The sequence below is a fragment of the Poecilia reticulata genome, linkage group LG13 (assembly GCF_000633615.1).
Source record: "Poecilia reticulata strain Guanapo linkage group LG13, Guppy_female_1.0+MT, whole genome shotgun sequence".
In the NCBI taxonomy this organism is placed as follows: domain Eukaryota; kingdom Metazoa; phylum Chordata; class Actinopteri; order Cyprinodontiformes; family Poeciliidae; genus Poecilia; species Poecilia reticulata.
This window is the reverse complement of record NC_024343.1, coordinates 26937894-26956759: the sequence shown is the minus strand read 5'-3', so window position 1 is coordinate 26956759 and position 18866 is coordinate 26937894. Positions and strand designations below refer to the sequence as shown.

The 18866-nt window shown below is 38.9% G+C and overlaps 1 protein-coding gene across 1 annotated transcript in view; it reads right to left on the bottom strand.

The window, feature by feature from the left end:
* The window catches only part of frem2b (FRAS1 related extracellular matrix 2b), a 65111-nt gene that overhangs the window by 6129 nt on the left and 40116 nt on the right, over positions 1 to 18866 (bottom strand). The window contains exons 7-20 of the mRNA XM_008426312.2: positions 10795 to 10944; positions 8126 to 8335; positions 7844 to 8041; positions 7573 to 7737; positions 7153 to 7335; positions 6920 to 7050; positions 6677 to 6832; positions 6172 to 6475; positions 5900 to 6031; positions 4514 to 4845; positions 1712 to 1904; positions 1470 to 1574; positions 1121 to 1248; positions 103 to 237 (exon numbers count right to left, since the gene is read on the bottom strand). Coding sequence (XP_008424534.1) covers positions 103 to 237; positions 1121 to 1248; positions 1470 to 1574; positions 1712 to 1904; positions 4514 to 4845; positions 5900 to 6031; positions 6172 to 6475; positions 6677 to 6832; positions 6920 to 7050; positions 7153 to 7335; positions 7573 to 7737; positions 7844 to 8041; positions 8126 to 8335; positions 10795 to 10944 — 2522 coding nt within the window. The remainder of the gene's footprint in view (positions 1 to 102; positions 238 to 1120; positions 1249 to 1469; positions 1575 to 1711; positions 1905 to 4513; positions 4846 to 5899; positions 6032 to 6171; positions 6476 to 6676; positions 6833 to 6919; positions 7051 to 7152; positions 7336 to 7572; positions 7738 to 7843; positions 8042 to 8125; positions 8336 to 10794; positions 10945 to 18866) is intronic.

Genomic DNA, 18866 nt, shown 5'->3' with positions numbered 1-18866 from the left:
ATGGGCCAAATTCAATACAGAGTATGTTTATCTTTAAAATGCTCTAAAAATTTGTTTCTCAAAAAAGCTGCCTCAAATTGAAATTCATTAAGGTGAATGTACCTGCTGAAAGCGGATATCCAAATCAAAGGTGAGGGGCTCTCTGGGACTGCAGACAGGAGGAAGGGTGTACTCCAAGCTCGGAGGGGAAGTACAGGGGATCAGCTTTACTGTGTACATACCAGAGTAGTCACGCACCTGAGGTAGGAGAAACCATATGTTAAAAAAAAGTTTAAACAGATGAAAACTGTTAAAAATCAGAATATGTGCATTTGCTATGACTGAAAAGGCTGATATTTTCCCTTAAAATTAATAAAATGCCTTTGTGGGCTGGGAAGCAGAGCTGAGTATTTCTATTTGCCCATGAAAAACTTGCCACATACACTTGCCAAACAACATATTCTACTTTTGACTGTTTTTTTGGTTGCGGTTTCTTGGTTTAGATTATTGGTGCCTAAAGAAACAAAACAATCTGGCGATTTAGCAGCTTATTCATTCAACAAAATGGACCTCAAAAGTGAGAAAACTGTACACAACCAATTGTGTGCAGCCCAATGCTGGGGGATTGTGTTCCATTCTTCAGTCATCAGTTGTCACAAGTCATCCAATATGGCTGTGTCACCACCCAATGTGTTCTCAGAGGTTTACATTAGGGTTGCGGCGATGACTGCGGGCAGAACATTTTGTCCTCTCCCATCCTAAATTCCTGAAGTTGTCTCTAACAGACCCTGCTCTGACAGGTTTGGAGATATAGGATTGCCACTCCAGAATCTCATCTTGGGAGTTCTCCAATGACTAGTTCTGTTATTTCAGCGAGGGCAATGCCTATGCCAAAAGCTGTTTGAAAATGTCAAAGAGGAATATGTAAAAAATTTTTATGGCCACAACCCACAAATTAAAGCTTGCTTCTCGACCTACAAATGCATTTTTCCTTATAAATATGATACCGTCTTCGGGGAAATGAACAGCCTTCACAACAGTATAAGATTTACTGCCAGGAAGCATTATTACAACAAAAACAAGCAAAAAAAAAAAAAGATTCTCTCTCGTTTCCTCAAATCATAACAAAACTTTTACTTACAGCAAAATCAGAGATGAATGTCCACTGTTGAATGGGCTGACTGTAGGTTGGCTCACTCCTAACAAGGCTGAGGTTAAATGTTAAACCAGGGTGGTCTGCACACATGACCATTGAGGTCAGAGGTGAAACTAAGGGAAAAATAATATACATCAGTGTAAATATTAGAGTAGCTGGATATAAAAATTTGGCAAACAAAGGGACTGTCAATCAAAAGTATCAAAACTTCACATTAAAAGCTAAGTTTTACATTTCTTTTAAATAAATATCTAGTTATAATCTTTATTCAAAATGACATATTAAGTAAAAATCGCCTATTATATTAAGGTACATTTAATCATAGACACTGTACCTAGATGTGCAAGCACAAACAGGCCTCTGAATCGAGCCTCTGTGCGGAAGTTAACTACTAGTTGCCCCAGGCCGTTTATACGCATGCTGGTTGGGTAGAGGGCACCTGCAGAGACGGTGGAAGAAAGACTGCTATTATTTATTAACTACATAAATTTTAAACATCCTTCTCAACAAACTTGGCACACATTCAACTTTATAAACGTCAAATATTAACAACTCCACCCCCTTCCCCAAACTTGCCTTGCAGTTCAGCCTCTGGTGGACTCCCAATGCCATCTCGCCACAAGATGGCAGTGTCGTACACAAACGTGAGCCTTAGCTCCGACTGCAAGTCAAAGTGCTGCCAGCCTCCTGCTCCCACAGGAGAATGGAAGACGTAGGACACATGCAGTGGGACTCGGAGGGTCACAAAGGACTGGATGAGATTCAGCACCTGTGGTGAAAACAGCATAATTGTGAGTGCTATTGCTAATGGTGTGCTCGTTATGCATGCGATACAGCAACTATTGAACCACATATCGGTATTATGTCCGATCAATGTTCTGTTGCACAAAAGCAACAGATATAGTCAAACGACGATACTTTAGGGATGTTTAAAGACCATTTAGTATGCCTTATGGCAGTAAAAGTTTCCTCTAACTGATCTATAGCTGAAATATTTAGTGCATTCTGTGTTTGAATCGCTTAGCTGGGCCTCCACAGAGTTAGTTCTGCATTTTCTATTTCCACAAATGCCTCATGGCAGCTGTACTAAATGTTTCATTCTCTAAAAAGTGCTGTCCTAAAACGGTCAAAATCCTCAGAGGGAGCGCTCTTTGGTATCTGCACTTTCCTCTGACCTGTGAGAGGTACCTGCCTGCACTAGCTTTGTGTTCATGTGGAGACGTGCCTACGCCTTTGGGCATTTAGAGCTCAGCCGAATGATTTGCTGAATGGCCTTCTGACACAACCTGCTGGGTTTTAATAGATTCCTGCGGTCTTGTTAAGCTGGGCACTAAGCCCTGCACTGTGACATGACACTAAAGCGAGCTTCTACTGAGCCGTCTCCAATCAGCCTGCCGGCCCACTTAGGGGAGAACTTGGGTCACAGGGCACCGGCAAGAAAAGGCTGTTTTCTTTTCTAGTCATGCTGTCATGTACATCCCGAGTCTGTGCTGGTGGACCTTCATTCTATGCATGTAGTTCTGTCTTTGAAAAAAAAACAAAAAAACAGGAGGATGAACAAAAGCACACAGTGCATCTAATAAATCAACATTGGCCTAAATATTAATATGTCTTTCCACAATCAGCCAAGAAAAGGCGTTCAACATGCTCATATACGTCTGCTCGTGGCAGAAGTCAGGTATATAACTTACCTACACTGCAACAACACAGAATCTTACTAAGTGTGTTCGGTTTAGTTTCTGGTGCAAATATCTTAATACGCTTGGGAAAAAGAGACAAAATTAACCTACAACTAATGTACAAGGATAAAGTTGTTGAGATGTTTAAAGCAGGGTTAGGTTTAAAAACATTTCAAACTTTTCCACAACTGCAAACTTAACAAAACAACTCACTCCACCTAAAGTGACAGCTCAGGCAAAGAGGACATCAGAGAAGCAGGCAAGAGACTCAAGGAGAAGCTGCAGAAATCCACAGCTAAGCTAGAAAAATCTGTCAATAGGATAATAAGCAAAAATAAAATAAACATAAAAGCAACGCCGTAAGAAGTCCTAGGTGCAGTTTGTTGCAAGTCATGAATGATACACAGCAAAAACATGGAAGAAGGTGACAATCCTGGAAGAAAAGAAAAAAAAAATGGCTCGCTGGAGTTACAAAAGCATGGATATATTGAGATAATGAGTTGGAATGGCCCAGAATAGGTCCAGATTTAAATTGGGAATCGATGGCAAGACAGAAATCTGTGAGAAAAACTGACCTGTTTAGACACATGCTCTGATCTGACTAAACTTGAAAAAAAAATCCCTCCCTCTACAAGAAAAAGGCAATTGCATGTCACACTACAAAAGACTCGCAATTGTATCTGCAGAAAAATGTGGCTTTAGATGGTGTTGACTCAAATGGTTTCATTCAAACACGCTTCACACTTTTAAGATTTTCAGTTAAACCTGTATCATTTTCTGTTCATGTCACAATTATATACTAAAATCCTCAAAGTCTCATTGACATTTGTGATTGTAGAGGAGATATGGAAAGGCTTAATGGGCAAAAATACTTTTGCAAAGCAGCCGACTGGTTACCTGTCGAGACAAGTTCCCAAATGCCGCATTCACATTCAAATTATGAGGTTGCAGGCAAAACATTTCCACTTGTTGAAAAAAGTCCTTATCACCGAGGTGATGCTTTGTTATTAAAACAAACCCGAAGCTATATAAAATGAAAATCTCACATTAAACTGGAAAAATCGACAAATTGGTGGAGTCCAACAGGCAGGGAAACACAGAATATAGTGGCACAGAGCTGCAGGGTTAAATTACTGATCCTCAGAGGGGATTGCAGTTGAAGTTTTTCACCATGGGGTGCCCTCTGAATTCTTATGGACCTCTTTTATCAACTCTCTGCCTTAATTAACTCAATGTGAACTAAGAACAAGTTTCCAAGGTGAATGCAAATGTTGAAGCCTGAGAGGCATGTGTGCCAGAAGGCCAGGGGAAGATTGGAGATTTCGACTCTCGTGTGCTGTGTAAAACATCTGCTGCTGCAACGAGCACACTGTGCATGTGGCAAAAACGATGAATTTGGATTTTTATGAGACTGTCGGCCATTTACTGCCACTTTCACAAGACAAATAACTTGCTCTACTGGGAACAAAGGGGAGCAGGTGCTGGGTTAGACATTACTAGCGGGGACAAACCTACAAGCAATTATTGGCTTCCACACAAGCTTGTTCTCAGTTTAGAATTACTGGGTGGTTGGGTGGCAATCAAAGAGGCAAGTTTTTTTTATAAAAGATCATAAATTTGAATCAGTAACTCCAGTAAATTTTTAGAGACAAAAGTAGAGTTCAGGGGTGAGCGGAAGCTCAAAAGCAGTAGTGTTTACCTGCCCATCAGTCCCGATGGTGCCTCCACAGTCACTGAGAAGCTCTGACATGTCATAGTAGCTGGTGAATTCCCACAGACAAGCCTCCAGGTTGAGGTTTCTGTAGAACCGTAGAGTGCTGGATCCCCTCAGAGAAGTGCTGTATTGGTAAGGCGCTGTCTGACCAATAATCTCTGGATTCTTGGTGGCTTCAGTTAAAAAGCCGTAGTGGGTCTTGACCTCAGTGTAGTCCAACAAATTGGAGCAGCGATGGTGGCCGACACGGGTCCCATCGGGGCTCAGCGTCAGCTCAAAATTAGAAAGGGGTCGGGTGGAAACGACGGGCAACATTCCTGTTGGAGGATACAAACAGGGGGTAATGACATGCTGTAGTGTCTAAAGACAGCATAAATATTCAACACTCTACGTTCAGTGATGTTATAATTGTTATTATTATGCATGTTGTTTTTTGCCATAGTGTCTTAGTTCTGTTTTTTTCTCTCTTTCTGCAGGTGTAGAAGCAGACTTGTAGGGTGTTGACTGGGATTCTTCCTGTGCTTCTTTCTCATCTGCTCTTATCGCATTCTCTCTCTTTAAAACTTCTCTCATTTCCCCCTCTTTCTTTTCCGTCTCCATTACATTTGAAATGAAAAGCAATATCTTAAGTTTTATATTCCATGTGATTTCTGTCTGTATTCTGTCTGGTTCATTTTGACACATAAAAATGCTTTAATCTAGATAACTCCCATCTAACTTTGACCATATGGTTATACATCTTTATCTTGCTGAAAAGTGAACATCTCCCCCAGATTCAAGTCTTTTGCAGAAGCAGGGTTCTTTCTGGAAGCATCCTGATAAGCTCCCCCATCCCAACCAAACCATGTTGTAAAGCATTATTACAACATGATGCTGCCGTCAACATGTAGGAATGTCGTGTGGAGTGTTTGTTTTCTATCACACATTGCATTTTGTATGCAATTCCAAAATTTTAAACCATTACCCTTCTTACACGGCTTGTGGCAAAGTGCAAATAAAACTTCTCAACATTCCTTTCAGCGAGGGCTTTGTTCAGAGTTCAGAATTACCCTGGAGCTTTTGGCTGTTTCTCTCGTAGCTTTTCTGAAATGGTTCTATTTTTGAACAGACCTCAATGAGATCTTCAAAGCACGGGATAATGTTTATAACTCAATCCTTTTTTAAACATCTCCACCACTTTGTCCCTGACTTGTCTGGTGTGTTCTTTGCTCTTCTGATGATGTTTGTTCACTAATCTTCTCAAACAAACCTTTGATGCCTTTACAGATTAAACGTATTGATACTAAGTTTAAATCACACACAGCTGGACTCCCAGAGAATACCTTGCCTTTGAGGCACTTAAAAAACAATTTCTAAACCTTTTTCTCTTACCATCAATGTGAGGCATGGTGACGGTTAATTTGATGAGGTTTGGATGGTCTGTGTTTTCTGCTCCGCTGTATCGCAGCCTGGCAGAAAACGGCTCAGCCCCAACCGTGCCTACAACACGAGGCTGACACATTCCTGAAAATGTGCAACAGATGAAAAAATAAACATATATATCCTTACCCAAAAAAGTCTAATAGAGGAATCAGAAATACACAACACACCAGAACCTTTTTATGTTGCTATATCTTTTAAAAGAGTTAACAGGAAATGCTCACCCTCATCTGTGCTGATTGACACTATGGAGCTAGTTTGTTCTAGTCCTTCATCCCCATTAGAGTTCACAGCCCTGGCAGCGCATTGGACCCTGGAGCCGGCCTGGAAATAGACTGAGTCCAGAGTTATGAGTTTGGAGGAAGTGAAGAAAGTGTCAAAGTCTACCTCCCTCATTGGGCTAGTGACACCATCTGGGCCAGTGGGGGCGCTAACAAGCCAGCGATAGCGAGTTAACGTGTTGTTGATGCTCTCGCTCACGCAGATAGACCCTGTTTTGTGGTAGTCTGGAAACTTGGGGTTACAGGCCTGGAAGAGGAAGGAGAGGCGTGTAAGAGAAAAAACAGAAACGTTTGTTTCCAAGACAAATTCATTTTGTTAAGGCAGGTGCTGAATTTTGCAATTCAACTCAAAGCAGATAAACATTTTCCTCAGTAACTATAAGACAAAGTTAAAACTCAGTTGACACTGTAAAAGAAAAGGAAAAGTTGAGATTTGTTTAGCACATACAGTGACACAAATGACAGGGTATCCAGCCACAGGCAGGGAGGGTCTGTTTTGTTCGATGTCGTCATAATTAACCAGAGAAATCACGATGGGAATGGAGGGAAACGTCACATCTGCCATGCTGTTGCTCTCTTCAATATAGATGATGGCTTTGCTCATCTGTTGATTGACCAACAAGAAAATGTGTCTTACAAGGAAACAAATGTTACTTTTCATGTGATAATAATAAAAAGGTTAAAGTATGACCTTTGTTTCTGCCACCATGTTCTGGTCAGGCTTAAGATGGACGGTGAAGGCCTCCCTCATTTCTCTGACACCATCATATAAAACCTCCACCTCCACATGGTGCTCCACGTCTCCCTGTCTGAACACAATTTCTGCAAGAAAAAAAAGAAGAAAAGAAAACGAGAAAGTTTGAGAAGTATTTTCAGCAGGTCTAACTTGGCAGCTTGATAAAAGAGGCTGAGATTAATATTTACCCTCAGATATTGGATGGTAGTCCTCCCCTGAGGTAGCAGATCCGTCTTTGGTGTGCACTCGAACAACAGAGATCTTGGAGGTGTCTCCGACACGCAACACTGAGATCTTTACCACCGAGACTTGACCTTTTTTCTTTGGTTCGCTCACGCTGAATTTGGTTTCTTGAAAACTAATGACAGATCCTGTGAAAAGACGTTACTGTGAAATCAAATGCTGCGTTATAGTCACCATTAGTGAGACTCATAATATGTCACCAGCAGTGCAAATCCAAAAACATAAAAGTCCTGATTTAATTTGATTATTTAATTTTGAATATTTAATATGGCTACTAAAGTTCTACATGTAATTACTTTAAGTTGGGCTATCATGTGCATCACTGTAGGCATTTTTAATATAATAGATTAGCAAAATAGTCTTACTGTCTGCATCATCTTTAATTTTAATGAGGGTTTCATTTTGCTTTCCAATAGATGCTCCAAACGGAGACTCGCTCTTGGGACTCCCCAAGACGAGACGAAGCTCTTCCTCCTCCTCGTGTTCCGTGTCATCAACCAGCACAAGTAAACAAGGTTTTTCAATCTCTCCTGCAAAATAAATCACAGTGTAAAGCTGAAACTCAGCCTGACATATCTTTACATCAGTACATATGGAGCTAAAAAAGGAGACACATGTCAGGCTCTGCAACGCCACCTGGTAGGAAGGTAATGATGGACGCATCTGTGTTTGGCCGTTCGTTAAAGTCCATCATCACCTGGGCTGTCCCCTGCCTGCTGTAACAGCGGACTGTTGACTTGTAGCTGATGTCGCCACTGCGGTACACCATAGCTGAGATCTGTCCTGAGCTTTCACTCCCCACATGCACAGCATGCCGGAACTGCACTTTGGGCACTGAAACAAAAAATAATTTTATCCTGAAGTCACAAGTACTTTCAAAATCACCGCGATGAATTTCAACAAAGAGTTTTAACTCACAGTCAGAGATGGAGTCATTGATGATGATGGACGTTTTGCTCGGCTCGCCGAGGATTCCGTTCATCGGCATTCGCAGCACCAGCTCAAACTTTTCTGGACCTTCCAGGACCGGCTGACCAAGATCATCCAGGATGGTCACGCGAAATGTTTGCATGGTGACGCCCGGAGCAAAATCCAGATTCCGGCTGATCCCCACATAATCCACGCCAGCTGCACACCACACGATGTAGATCTTTCAAATATCATTTTTCTTATTGTTTTATGTTTCTTTCAATCAATAAGTATAAATATTTCAACTAAACAAAACATGAATGAAAAGGAGCAGAAAGACATATAAACCCTTTATTCGCATAAAATGAAATTAGCATTTCAACTTAGAAGATTATTACAGACATATTTTATACCATACACAAAAAAACACAACAAAATATCGGGTTATTCAATGTCATATTGCTTCATTAAAGTTATTTTCAAATGCAGATTAAAATGTTTTAGCTCACTGTTGAGATTGTTCAATAATGCATTGAATTGAAATGCATCTTTCCGTTCCAAATCTTTATTTTTCAGAATCTTAGTTCCGTTGAGGTTGTATCAGCTTTCTCTTTTTACAAATCTGTTTTGAATGGTGTTAGAGAAAAAATTTCGTACGCACATAACATTTGGAAATATTGCACTCGATATTGGATTTGTGTGTGATCCATGAATCCACTTGCACTTATGACTCAGCTACATCAATTTTTCAAATATCATTTAAAGAGGAACTTTTTAAAAAGTTTATTTTTCTGCAAATCTTATTAACATCCATGGTTCCCTTACCCATATTAGAAAAATGTCACAATGTATTGACTTTTTATGGAAAACTAAATACCATGAATTAGGATTTATTAAATTTTTACAAACACACATTCATTTTCTGCTATATGTAGTGGGGATATAAGTTATAAAAACATCACTAAGCAAAATCTCTATCCCTGTTTTTTGTGTGTGTGTGTCCCAAGTTAAACACACCTGAATAGTCCTGTTGATGTGATTCAGGTGTGTTAACAGACAGAAACATTTAAAAACTTCAGGCACTGGTGTCAAGTTCCTCGAGGACTGGAACCTGACACCAGTCCTTTAAAGACAGACAACTAAAAAGAGCCATAGAGGCAATACTTGATCTTATTTTGACAGTAGATTTAAAATACATCCCAACTGGTTTGTGAATGTCACTTATTGAAGAAGATGAAAAGTCATACCAGGCAAATAAAGAATACCGTCAACCATTTGGCAAAAATATTTCATCACACAGATGACAGCTAATGAGCATTTGATGGATGTGTGAGTTTATTTAATAAATAAAACGGTATTGTCAGGGACTGGACAGCTCTCCAACCACAGACAGATTCTTCTTTTAGCATTCTCTAAAGAGCCTTTTGTGCTGAAAGCTCAACCTCTGCCTGCAGGCCATTTTTCACATATTTATAACCCAGCTATATGTGGTCTTGGATTTTCATTCTGTTGCATATGATTAGATGCTAGGTCCCTTTTAAAACCGTAGCACAGGTAGAAGGACAGCTGTTAAGAGGATAACCGCCTGGGGGTCAGAGATAATAGAAGCTACAGGGAAGACTTGGGGAAACGGCAATCAGTCCCATCCTCTGAAGTGCGCGGCAATATGCAGAGCGATCAGCATGCTCGCCTGAAACTCAGTTCGCAGTCAGATTTGCATTGTATTCATAACAATGTGTACATGCTAAAAACGTTTACATTCCCCAGGCCATCCACTCAACATATCCAGAGTGAAAAATCTTCTTTTGTAGTAGAGCTCAGTAAGACAAAGGCAACGCTCACACAGCAGGTCTTGAGGTTCAATTCCGATGTTTTGCTAAAATGTGATTTTTTATTTTTATTTTTTCATGGTCGTTCATACTGCTAATTAAATCTGATCGCAATAAAAATTCTCTGTGAACAGTTTAAATCCCCAAAGCAAAAGAAAAACGCAGCCGTCACACAGCGGCGCATTGTTTACGGAAGCGATAATGGATGGAGCCGTTTATGGATCGCTTTAAAAGTTTATTCATCAATGAGACCAGACGGCAACATCACAAGATCATCAAGGAAGATAATAAAAAGGAAGCACAACTAATAGTGATGGCTTTAGTTGTATTGACTGCAATTTCAGTAAGGAAATGGATGTGGTCTGATTGTGATGCGACACAGATTTCCTTCATAGGTTCAGAATTTTCATAATCATAACTTTCAGTCATTGTTGATGCCCTGATTTACCATGTCTGGTTTTTTCTGGCACAGAATTAAGACATATTTCTCACATCAATAACATAAAAGCTGAATAAAACACCACATGACTGTTCAGACTGCAGACACTTTGAAAACAATTTGATACATTTCCAGATTAGTACCACCTATGGAAGTGGCACAAATCAGGTTTATTTAATTCTTTTTTTTATTTTTTGGTGAAAAGATTGGAATTGGGTCGTTCAGACTGCGGAGAAAAAGCCGCATGTAGGTCGCATTTGGGCAAACAAAGCAGATTTGGGTCGCGTTTGCCTGATGTGTGAACATAACCAAAGAGTGACGGGACAGCAACTTAAGCCTGTCATTCAGTCTGGTGTGCATTAATGTAAACATGTGCAGGAGGAATCTGTGGCTTTAACAGAGGAACCTACCCTCAGCTGAGACCGGATCGGTCCTTCTGGAACGCACCGTCACAGTTGCTCCTTTGGAAAGATCAGACCCCGTCCTCCACACCTGCACCTCCACAAAGGCGTCGCTCTCATCCACGTGGTAGTCCGTACTTCCAAAGTAGAAAACCGGAGCTAGGGATGACAAAAGAGATAGGAGTGAAACGCAATGCATACGGGAAGGGAAATAGGAGTGCGGCGTCCATTAAACGCTTCCAACAAACGCTGTTAAATTTTGATGTAATTGCACAGCTGAATCTTTAATAGCAGCACACATGCATTATCTCTAATTACAGGAAAACTGAAGGATCTCTTCCATCAAATTAGCAGCGCTGTAATTGTACTTTCTAACTTCCTGACACAATGTTGAAGCATCTCTAGAGTTGAAACAAAGATTAATAGGTGAAAAGCAACCTTGAGGCAAAATAGACTCCCTTGTTCTCTTTGGGATGAGTCTGCTGGAGCTGCTAACTTTGATAGTGATGGGTCTGAGAGGCAGACAGGAGGCCTGACAGGAGGTCTGGGGGATGTAAAAGCTCCAAGTGCCAGCCCAGGCCTGTCTGACTGCAATTAGCGTTTCTATAAACTGAGTTTCAACTGCAGCCAAACTCACCCGCTGTGATTTTTAACTGTTAGAGAACCACACTCCTTTTTTTTAGTGGTGTCCAATATGTCATGCTGTTTGTGAAATAGTTGGTTTAGGATCTTGGACTCTGGGGGATGTTTATTTTCGGGACGTTTGCCCAGTGACAAGCAAATCTAGAACAGCGAGAGCCAAAGGTTGAAATCAATCAAGCAGCAATTTCAGCAAGCAAAAGAGTGTATTCCTACACAATAGATATAAATAATGGTTAAGGGTTCCTTGCAAAAGCATTCCCACATTTTTAACATTTTTACATTGTATTACATTGTAAGTACAAATTTAAATATATTTTATGTGATAGACCTAGTCAAAGTAGTGCATAACTGAGTGGTAGAAGATAACAAATGATGCATGATTATTTATTTTTTTTACATATACAATTTTGAAAAGTGTGTTTTTTATTTACTCTGATATCCTTAAATAAAACCAAGTGCAACCACCTGTCATCAGAAACCACTGTATTTGTAATTAGAGTCCATCTAATACAGTTTTCTTTTATTAGAAATGCAGCTTTATGGAAGAGTAGCAGACACTTTTGAAAGCAAGCCGTAAAAAGTGGAAGAAATTGCTCTGTTCAGAAGAAATTCAAATCTTTACTGTTTCTGTCGCCCTGAACCCTTCATGCAAAGAAAACTGTCTGAGCATATGGTGGTGAACGCATCATGCTGTGGACATTAATTGGAGGACTTATGGAGCTAAATACAAGACAATCCTGGAAGAAAACCTGTAAGGGGCTGCAAAAAGTTTCAGAATGAGTTTTACCATAGAGTACGATGAAGCTGTTTAAATCAAAGAATATTTATGTGTTAGAAAGGTTCGAAGTCAGTCGAATTGAGGTAAAACATAAAAAAAGAGGTTTGTTGAGGCTCAACATCTAATCTGAGCTTGAGCTGTTTTGCAAAGAAAAACAGAAAATTTCAGTCTCTAATTGTGCAAAGTCAGCAGAAATACCCCAACAGACTTGGAGATAAAGATACAAGACATACTTTTCAGGTATTCTTTTCCTTCTTACTTCCACCTCACTGTTCTGTGACATAGAAAACACATAAAATAGTAATAGATGACAGCCTCAGTACTGCAACCACTCCAAAATCCAGATGAGATATATATGTTATATGTTATCTGATGCGGTCTGACCGAGCTGCAGCATCTCGACATTAGAAGTAAAAACTTGTTCTTCGGGCGAAAAAGAAGCTAATAACGTAGCAACTTTGTCGCCCTTGGAGAAGTCAAACACGTGGTTAAGAAAAGCACTAAACCTAAGTGCAAGCAAAGGCCAGAACACTTTTATGTTTTAATATGTTATGAGAGTATGGCCAGAACAATAAATGCTGCAGCAAGAGGCTTGCAGCTGCCAGGATTTCTCCCCACAGAGAAGCCAAACAAAGATGGTTTTGGCTGCCTGCACACACACTACCTGGAGGAGTAATAAGATCTACACGACTGAGGTTGGCAGCCAGGAACTCAGGCACAGTTGTACTAGTCCAGTAATCAGATAAGGTTTGCACACCAGACAAACAAAAAACCCTTCAAAGACTCGAGGCCCATTAACTGAAAGGTAAACCATCAGCCATATCCTTCAGTTCAGCAGCAGCCTCTATAACACAGGCTATAGAGTTTCATGGATGTCAGTAATGAAGAGCCAAATCAAAACTAGCTATACGTTTTGTTTTAGTTATTTAAAATTGCTAAGCATCACATTCATATAGTTTTTATTTTTTGTTCCTACTTTGATTTAAAAAAAAAAAAACAGCTGCAGATAATTATTATGCAAGTCCACTTATTCTGCAAAATTAAAGAGCCAGGAAAATAATTTATGTTATATTCATGTGAGCATAAACGAAAAGATGAGACACGGAGAGAGACACAGATTTCTCTTGGCAAATTGTTAAACTCCCTCTGGTAGCTTAATTTCACTTGAACTTTGCATATAATTCCTACAGCGCTAAGTAGCTTCTCCATTGGTAAGATTCATTTGAAGCTCAGGTAAATGCTCTACTGCCAACCGCGCTCTAGTCTAGCCAAGCCTGCAGAGTGCAAAAGTACATTTCCTTTGTCAGTAGGGACTAAAAGCACAAACATCTGAATTTTCAAACAACAACAACAAAAAAAAGTCTGTCTAAAGACAGCTTTTCTACACTTAAGTGTTATAGACATCTGTTAGTATGTGAGGAAATAAGAGTCCAGGTGAGCTATGATGGCAGGGTTTGGAAGTTTCCCTCCTGATTCACGCCGTCCATCGTTAAAATGGTTTATAATCATACCCCCAGAACCAGAGTCAAATATACAGGCAACTGACACACGGTTATAAATACACCTGTACAAGCAGTCTCATGTCTTACAGTTTCGACCCACCAAAACATTTTCCCCCGGATGCGGAGTCAATATCAAACAGCAATTACCTCCGCAAGAGACGACAAGTTTCTCCAGCCGCGGAGCAGGCAAAAGAAACGGGGTGGAAATCACAGGGATTTGGCTGTCTTATTGTCGGCGACTGAGAAAACAGCTGGTGTTGTAAGGATGGCTGCAATAACACAGAAAACCTGGACAGATTGAAAATCTACCAGTCTTTCAGCACCAAAAAATCCACCTTTTAGTAGAAAAAAAAAATAAAAAATTTGTCCCAATTTATCAACCAGGTTTTTCCAGTTATTAAAATTGTTTTACAATATATAAAAAAAGAAAAAAAGCTAAAAAGATGAAGAAAAGCTAGAAAAGGTGCAAAAATTATATAGACAAAATGAATCTAGTTTGATTATCGGTATCAGAACCCATTGTGATGTCATTGTTGTACAAGACATTTTGGATCGCTAGATGCGACCCGAAGGGTCTTGAGCTGCTCGAGCTCATTTCTGGACAGGTTTTTAAGCTCTCAGCCAAGAAAAAGTGGCATTCTTAAATAATAAAATATACAGAGAAATATGAAATTTAGATAAACTGATGTTCCAAATATATCAAAAGATGTGCCTTTTAGATTTGGCATATTAAAGTTTAAACATACAGGAGACTTGTTGCCGAAGCGTGCTGTCAGAGCGAACACGCTGCAGAGAGAACAGACTGCTGTTCAGCATCTTCTTCTGCTGGGATAGTTTGGTGACAAAAAGGTGAAAACGCAAGACAGATGTTTATGCAAATGTTCATGGCAGCGTAGTTATGTTGGACTGCTGCAGTGACAATAACTGAGAATGCAACATAGAGAATCTGGAGTTGCTCAGAGTCTGTCAGTAGAGTTTGACACAAGGATGAATATTCATATTGATGTAAATATAACTATAACAGAAGATATGGGCTAAAAGTTGTGTTTCTGAAGCTCAGCATAACCTGTGTGGTTTATTCATATCGGCTTTTACAGCACCATGACACATTTAAAAAAACAACATTAAATATTTAAGAAAAAACTCTTTGGATTGGGAACAGTTTCTATTAGCATATATTTAAATATAGGTAGGTAATGGACTGGAACCCCAAAAATCTTAGATCAAAGCACCACAAAATTAGAGAAAATTTAATCTTATTGAAAGAGAAAAGAGAAAAGATGTATTCTCTCTGTGAGATTGTTTTTAACAAATATTTCTCTTTAAGACAAACTAAAAAAAAAAAAAAAAGAAAAAAAGATAAAACAGCATAGAAATATAAAAGAACTGTCAAGTTCAAAGACCCTCTGGTGAAAGTTTGCTGTTTGTGTGGAATGTTCCCAAATTTCTGACAGAATTTAAAATATATATATATTTTTGCTATCATATAAAAATCAAGTTTAATAACACTTCTTCATCTTCAAGCAGTCAACCCTAAATTTAATTCAACAATGCAAGATAACAAACTAGTCAATAATACTGTAGGAAGAGTCTCCTGGAACATGGAACATATACCAGCGTGTTCATCTTTGACCCAGCATGTTGATAATATTATTTTATTCTCTAGATAACTTGGAATGCAAGAGAAGAAATAATATATTTTTCTAGTAATGCAAAAAAAAGAAAAAAAAAAAAAACCCTCACCTCTGTGTTACCTTCCCTCAAAGCTGATTATCAGAGCAGCTGGCTTTAATTTACAGCGAAGGTAAAGCTACAAAACAAAGTCTCACCTTAGCGTCACTTTTGATGCCTATTGCAGCCTTTATTAGAGGCTGGCAAGGACTCTGTATGCGAAGCTTGGAAAATTTACATTATTGACCTGCATCTAATTTCATAATGGTGCCTTAGTTTGCTTGCTGGAAGTGAAAAAAAAAATCTTGTTGAAAGCATTTTCCTTAAATCGGTAGCTGGTGGTTTTTTTTGTTTTTGTTTTAATAAATATTGGAGCCAACAACCTTGCAAAGCTGCTGAAAAGCCTCGTGGGGACTAGACATCTTAGGCTTGGCCAGGTGCTTGGCTGGCCGCAGAATCTTTCTGCACATGTAAGTGCTGCACTTCAATGCTATTCTCGAAGAGAGATGACAAAGAAGGATGTGATGCCCCCATTTGCTTTAGACTCATATGTGTACTTAGAGTCTAGAGAGTGGATTAGAACCTTGGCTGTAGCCAGAACAGCTGCACTAACAGCGGGAATGAATCTTTTGCTGCCTCTCTACTCTTTTAGACAGGAGATCAATTTTGTTCCACTTGCCTCAGAGCTGTTTACTTCAACATCAGTGCTCAAGCCTTTTTCATTATCAACTCCTTTGGGGAGACACGAGGAGTTGACATGATCTTATTTCTCCTCACTCTTCATGTTTTGACAACATTAATTCATTTTCCATATCAACCTCACCATGTTCAGGGCAGTGGGAGTTTTGGAACCTGTCTTGGCTGACACTGACTGAGATGTGCAGCACGCCCTGGACAGCTTCCACAAGATCAAAACTAACAACGAGCTGAACTGAATATGACTGTTGTCAATTTACAATGTATCTGCATCATCTTAGGAAAGTGAAACAGACATAAGCCCAGAAGGACGCAGTAATAATATAGTAAGTCTACGATGCATGGTCACAGATTCTGTTTAATTTTCAACTCAGAATGCTCTGTATTCACACGCTCTGGAGTTTGTCACAGCGCAAACACAATCTTCATAAGTGCTTCAAATCAATCAATATCAATAATTAATGATGAGGTTTTTTTTGCTTTAAATATTTGAAATACTGGCAAACTGGTGGTGTGACTTTTCCTGTTTTATTCACATTGTCCTCTTGAGCTGATGCACTTGAGAGGACAACACACGTGGGTTTTTTTTGTTGTTTTTTTAAGTAGCTGTGAGGCACAGTGGCAAAACAACAAGTTACTCAACAGGTGGTTGCTAGGTAACCAAAGAGTGAGTGAGTTAGTCGATGCTCCCACCTTGCTTATCTAGATTTCTTTGTTGCTGTTGTTTTTGTTGTTCTTGTTGTAGAACTATTTCTAGAAGCAGTAGACTGAATGAAAGTGCAAAAGTATGCAAATTAAAAAAAATGATAGAAAACAATTTTTATTGCTGTTTATCCAGTCTGCCTGAGCGTCAGCTAAATTTCAAAGAAGAGTGTTCAAAGGATTTGCTTTCAACATGATCAAAACCAGCAGAGACTTAGACAAAAAAAAACATCTGCAGAAATAGAGTTTCCCAAAGTACTGACTCAGAAGAACAAAACATCCATACACACCACACTTTTAGGATTTTTGTTTACAAAAAAAAATTGAAGAAAATTTTATATATTTCCACTGTTCTTGTAACATAAAAAAAAGAAGTTTGAGGAGTACGAATACTTTTGTAAGACACTCTCTACCCCACTCTAATACGGTGCTTTTTAATGCCTCGCCATTTTTCTGCGCAGGTGATAACTGGTCATAGCAGTAAGCACATATACTCTGACTGACTCTGCAAATTTGGTCCACCTTGTACAGCTTCAGAGAAATGCCTAAAGCATACCTTTGTGTTTATTTAACCGTTTAATTTATTTTCAAACACCATTTATTCTTCATTCTGGGAGAAAATGTGTCACCTTTAAACATGGGAGCTAAAAAGACACCCATGACTGACACTGTCACAGTTAAAGCCATCAGTAAAGACCATGAAATTGAAATTTAATAGTTTCAATGGAGAGGGACGCCTTTTAAAAGAACACTTAATGCTGTAAGGAGTCATTTTCAGCAGCTGCAGTCAATACTCCAGAGTAGTACGGGTGAAAAGCTCCCAAGCTCAGTCTCAGGTTACACTTCAGGCTACAACAATTTGTTAACTTTTTAAAACATGTAGCATCCTCCATTTCAAAGCAGATTGGAAGGATAAAACAGAATGAAACTGACTAAATAAGAACCTCACGGTGTAGGTTTTAAAGAAAGCTGCAGATTTTTAACAAATTTTTATCAACATTACTGGGAAATTACAGATTTCAACAAAGGTGGAGTAAAATAGGAAAGTCTCTTGGTACAAACATAACTTACAGAAATCAGTTAGTCTTTACTGATAAGAGAAATACAAAGCAGGAAAAGTCACTCCAAGACATAGGGCCTTTAAAAAAGTTAGCAATCAAGTTTCTTCAGGAATCTGTAAGCTAATTTGCAGCAGCAGGATCCCATAGAAAACATTACCCAGTCAGAGGAGGAAAACGAGAAAAGTTCAGCATCGGGTCAGTGAATAAAGAAGTTAAGAAATTAAGGAAGAAAAGCCTCTAAAAGAAATAACTATTAATCTGTGGATCCCTTTATGTTTATTTCGATAGCTCTTCTTTTTATGCTCTTAGCATATTGATTGGATCCCTGCAGTGTTATGAGTCTATGGATCTTCATTAAATACATGACTTACATCTAAAATTTCCATACTAAATGTCTGCAAGGAGCAAATGTGTTAACCCTTTTCCAAACTTTGCTTACAGTGGGATTATAAACTGGCTTCTGATCTATTATATATGTCAGTAATAAAGCACAGGTTGACAGGTTGTGTGGTTTTAATTGAGCATAAACTTTACAAGAATCAGAACTAAAAGTTTATATTAAAATCCCCTTCCAAACATAGCTTTTTCATTTTGGCTTTGTTTAATAAATAATGACAGTCTGTTGTGTGGTTTTAAGCTCTTTTAGGATTTTATGTAAATAAATCTGTTTTGTGTTTTTTATTGTTTTCTCTTGTTTTGTCTATTTTTTTAAGGCATAAATGGAAAAAATCCTCTCCATAAATTTATGGATGATATTTCTACTGTAATAAGGACTAAAATAGGAACCCTGAGAAAAACCAGAGGGCGAATAGATGGACGAACGGAAGTACGAGTCCCGGAGGATGAAGGAATAAAGTTTGAAGCTATTTTCTTTTTACATACTTATTCTTAACAGGAAAATATTTAAAGGAAAATCCAGACGTTTTCAGACTGTAACTCTGAAGTTGTTAAAAAGCAGATCTTCTACATTTAAAAGCTAGGACTAGGTCTACTTTTCAGTTTTTGATTGCATGTAGTTTTAAAGGAAAT